Source organism: Rutilus rutilus, assembly GCF_951802725.1.
Source record: "Rutilus rutilus genome assembly, chromosome: 11".
In the NCBI taxonomy this organism is placed as follows: domain Eukaryota; kingdom Metazoa; phylum Chordata; class Actinopteri; order Cypriniformes; family Leuciscidae; genus Rutilus; species Rutilus rutilus.
The window spans coordinates 39,918,531-39,923,530 of NC_140216.1; the positions used below are offsets into that span (position 1 = coordinate 39,918,531).

Consider the following 5,000-nt stretch of genomic DNA (forward strand, 5'->3'; position numbering starts at 1 on the left):
TGCATCTGTCCATCATAAAAGTGCATATATCCATGATAAAAGTGGATCTATCATCATAAAAGTGCATCTATCCATCATAAAAGTGCATCTATCATCATAAAAGTGCATCTGTCCATCATAAAAGTGCATATATCCATGATAAAACTGGATCTATCATCATAAAAGTGCATCTACTGTATCCATGATAAAAGTGCATATATCCATCATAAAAGTGCATATATCCATGATAAAAGTGCATATATCATCATAAAAGTGCATATATCATCATAAAAGTGCATCTGTCCATCATAAAAGTGCATATATCCATGATAAAACTGGATCTATCATCATAAAAGTGCATATATCCATGATAAAAGTGCATCTATCCATCATAAAAGTGCATCTATCATCATAAAAGTGCATCTGTCCATCATAAAAGTGCATATATCCATGATAAAACTGGATCTATCATCATAAAAGTGCATCTACTGTATCCATGATAAAAGTGCATATATCATCATAAAAGTGCATATATCCATGATAAAAGTGCATATATCATCATAAAAGTGCATATATCATCATAAAAGTGAATATATCATCATAAACGTGCATCTATCCATCACAGTGCATCTATCCATCATAAAAGTGCATATATCATCATAAAAGTGCATATATCATCATAAAAGTGAATATATCATCATAAACGTGCATCTATCCATCATAAAAGTGCATATATCCATCATAAAAGTGCATCTGTCCATCATAAAAGTGCATATATCCATCATAAAAGTGCATCTATCATCATAAAAGCAACTTACATGAGTAATGCGACGTACTGCTGATATTTACACTACGCCATGACGCACTATGTTACTTCTGACATCACAAGTTGCGCTTTAGGCGCAAGTGGAGACTGCGTATGTTCGTTTGGCCGGAAGGTAGTTATTTTATTGTATACAATTTTAAATATGGACATTTTTCTTACACAAACGCATGGCTTTTGGATGACTTGAGTAAATCATGGGCTAATTTTCATTTTTGGGTGAACTATCCCTTTAAAACTATTATAACCAGACGTGACATGTTTTCAGCGGCATGTCATTTATTAAAAAGCTGCTCGACTCGTGTGGGCGGAGCTACAGAGAGTAAAACACAAATAGAAACAAAATAACGGAAGAAAGGTCTCATCACTTGTTGCAGAGGTTGGGTTTATTTGAATTAGAAGTAAAACTGAGGGTTATTTGTGAACTACAGAAGCGCAGCGATGATGAAGATCCACACATGTGGATCAGTCTGTGCTGCATTAGTGAGTGAGTGTGTGTGTGTGTGTGTGTGTGTGTGTGTGTGTGTGTGTGTGTGTGTGTGTGTGTGTGTGTGTGTGTGTGTGTGTGAGCTGTGTGCAGATGTTCATGACTGGAGACACACAGCAGGATCTCAGCTGAGCCTAAGGAGACGTGTGGTGATGATGAGCCTGATTTACTGTAAATGACTCACTGTGTGTGTGTGTGTGTGTGTGTGTGTGTGTGTGTGTGTGTGTGTGTGTGTGTGAGAGAGAGAGTGAGTGTGTGTGTGTTTGTGTGAGAGAGAGAGTGTGTGTGTGAGAGAGTGAGTGTGTGTGTGTGTGTGTGTGAGAGAGAGAGAGTGTGTGTGTGAGAGAGTGAGTGTGTGAGTGTGTGTGTGTGTGTGAGAGAGAGAGTGTGTGTGTGAGAGAGAGAGAGTGAGTGTGTGAGTGTGTGTGTGTGTGTGTGTGAGAGAGTGAGTGTGTGTGTGAGAGAGAGTGAGTGTGTGAGTGTGTGTGTGTGTGTGTGTGAGAGAGAGAGTGTGTGTGTGTGTTCTCACCTCTCCTTCCCTCCACACTCGGCCGTTCTGTGAATATTTACTCTGGGTTTGTCTCTTCTTCTGACCGCCGTCAGCAAACTTACACAGCAGCGGCTCAGACGGTCCTGCAGAGAGAGAGAGAGACAGAGAGAGAGAGAGAGAGAGAGAGGTAACAGACAGGTAACCGGATAACTGGATAGAAGGATAGAATGATATATAGACAGACAGAATGATAGATAGATGGACGGACAGACGGATAGATTTTTGACATTTTGACAATGTGACATTCCCTGACGGTGTGGACAGAAAAATGTGTGAAATAAGAAGCAGTTTATCCACTGAATCGCTCTCTTGTCCAGGAAACACCAGATTTGTGTGAAGCTGAATAATCATCATCACTTCCTGTCCAGTTTGAGCTCGAACTGATCGATCCCGCAGCATCAGTCTCACTGAGACTCTGAGACACCGAGAGGAAACACACATCTCTAAACCAGAGTCTGAGATCAATCAAAAGATCTCAATATGAGCTCAAATATTTCTCATCCAATCATATGAGCAGAATTCAGAGCTCTAGACTCTCACTGGACGATGACTAACGACTCATTAGGGTCACAGAACCAAGAACTCTGTGAGCTCTAAAAGAGCAACATCTGAGCAATAACATCCATAAATCAGCAGTTTCTCCAGTGATGTCAGTGTGTGTTAGGGCGTTTCACACCTGAAAGTCCACACCAAGCGCACTAAAGAACTGCACATGACACACTTGCGTCCTGTCGTCATCATCTCTTTTTTATCGTCGCCGGCAGGAAAGGAGGAGAAGACTGCGAGCAATCCTGCGGGAACCACCGGAACTTCCTGTAAACGGTCTGAAAGTCCGAACCATACAGAACATGCTTTCACACTAGAAACGAAGCAAACCTTTGTTCAGTTTGATCCGGATCGAGACCGTGGTCCGGGGGAGGTTTCACACCTGTAATTTTGATTCGGACCAAACTGAAAAATCCGAAAATCCGGACCAAACAAGGTAGATGTGAAAGGGCCCTAAAAGAGCAACATCTGAGCAATCACATCCACAAATCCAGTTTCTCCGGTGATGTCAGTTACAGTGTGTGTTAGTGGTCTGTCTGCAAGCACACTTTTACCTGCTCATTCATCAAGACTGATGCGGGGAGGTTTGACAAATGACAACGTTCATGCCAGTACTGTACTGAACACAGAGGCGCTGGTACCTGGGACGCCTGGTGGACTTTTCAGATATTTCCCATTGAAATTTTGTATGACAACTTCACATTTCTCTGTGGATTCCATCCTGAAGAAGAAAATACACACACGACAGACATTCACACACATGGCTGGAACAAAACGGACAGCAGGAAATCACAACATAGTGTTTTGTTTTGTTAGTTGTTAAATTTACGGTAAAAAAAAAAAAAATCGGCAGCTGTGGTTGCCAGAAAATTACCGTGAAATATATGGTAGCAAAATTTTAGGTTTTACAGACTTCACTTAAAGGGGTGGTTGATTATGATTTGACTTTTCTAACTTTAGTTAGTGTGTAATGTTGCTGTTTGAGCATAATCAACATCTGCAAAGTTACAACACTCAAAGTTCAAAGCAAAGGGAGATATTTGCTTTTAAAGAAATTGTGTTTTTAAGGACTACAACAAACGGCTGGTAGAGACTACACCACATTCCTCCCGGGTTAGTGACATCACAAAACCTAAAATTTACATAAACCCCGCCCCCTGAACGCGATTTACAGATTATCATGACAGAATATGCTAATCAATGACTAGAAGATAGTTAACTACACATCAGCTACATACATTTAAACATAAACAAAAAGTTTTTGAAATTTTAAGGACACAAGCTGTTGAAGCTCCGCCCCCTGTGCCGGGAGCAGCAGCTCATTTGCATTTAAAGGGACAGACACAAAAACGGTGCGTTTTTGCTCACCATCAAAAAGTGACAATTTTAACATGCTATATAAAATATCTGTGGGGTATTTTGAGCTGAAACTTCACACACACACTCTAGGGACATATTTCACATCTTGTGAAAAGGGCATTATACCACCCCTTTAAATTTACAGTAAAAAAAACCTTTCACAATCTGATATAATGTTAATTTACCGACCTATTGAAGTACTAATATCTGTTTTGTACCATTGTAATACACTGATAACAACCAATCACAGTGGAGATGAGAGTCACATGATGAATCAAAGCTCATCACAAGCAGCTTTTCCATAAGAAAGTTAATACTAATAATAAGCAGAAGCTGCACAGTCTCATTCACACAAACACTAAACACCATCATGGTAACACACATGAAGTTTAAAAAATGCAATAAGCATTAATTTAACATCATTAAATGTAACATAAAACCCTAATGTACATAACGGATTAGAAAAACCTAAGAAAAACTATGAAGAAACAGTTATTTCAATGAAAATACATCAAATGCTAATGTAGGGAACTGTGTGAATGTCAATTTATGTTTTTTTCACTATAAATTATACAATGACTTGTTCTTTTTCACTTCCAAAAACTGTAAATAAAAATAAAAATAAAACTAACGGTATTTTACTGTAAAATTACATTAAATGTACTGTTTGATCTATCACAGTTATTTACCGTATACAGTACGGAAACTTTCTGTTAACCAACAGTTTTTCACACTAGCATTTTTACTTTTACCGTTAAAATCACAATAATTTTTTACAGTTGAGCCTCATTAGCACAGAATACATGAAAAAACCTTATTTAAAGTCTATTAAATACTCTGTCTACTGAGGTTATAACATATGAACACACACACACACTCAGCGCTGGTTTACCTGGCGAAGCCGACGCCTCTGCTCGCGCCGCTAGCGTCTCGTAACACGCGCGTGGAGATCACATGACCGAAGGGTCGAAGCACCGCCTCCAGCTCCTGTTCATCCATAGAGACGGGCAGATTAGACAGGTACAGGTTAGTGGGGTCCTGCTCCTGCTGCTACAGACACACACACACACACACACACACGCACAGATCACTCATGTGACTTAAACACTCGCATTTTATGCTGTAATTGACAGTTTGAAAGATTAAAATTAATCAAACGTTGTGTTGTATTGCAACTTCAGAATCAAAGCAATAAAACATGTCTAAAAAAACAGCTAAAATTTAAATAATATGGAATATATATATATATATATATA

General features: G+C 39.1%; 1 protein-coding gene across 11 annotated transcripts in view; it reads right to left on the reverse strand.

The window, feature by feature from the left end:
• Window positions 1-5,000, reverse strand: part of LOC311300108 (RNA-binding motif, single-stranded-interacting protein 3-like) — a 39,411-nt gene that overhangs the window by 13,333 nt on the left and 21,078 nt on the right. For 6 of the 11 annotated variants that reach the window (XM_084424233.1, XM_084424234.1, XM_084424228.1 and 3 more), the window contains exons 5-7: window positions 4,637-4,794; window positions 3,027-3,106; window positions 1,819-1,922 (exon numbers count right to left, since the gene is read on the reverse strand). In XM_084424233.1, the coding sequence (XP_084280359.1) occupies window positions 1,819-1,922; window positions 3,027-3,106; window positions 4,637-4,794 (342 nt within the window). The remainder of the gene's footprint in view (window positions 1-1,818; window positions 1,923-3,026; window positions 3,107-4,636; window positions 4,795-5,000) is intronic. The other 5 variants (XM_084424236.1, XM_084424229.1, XM_084424230.1 and 2 more) reach the window with 2 other exon arrangements.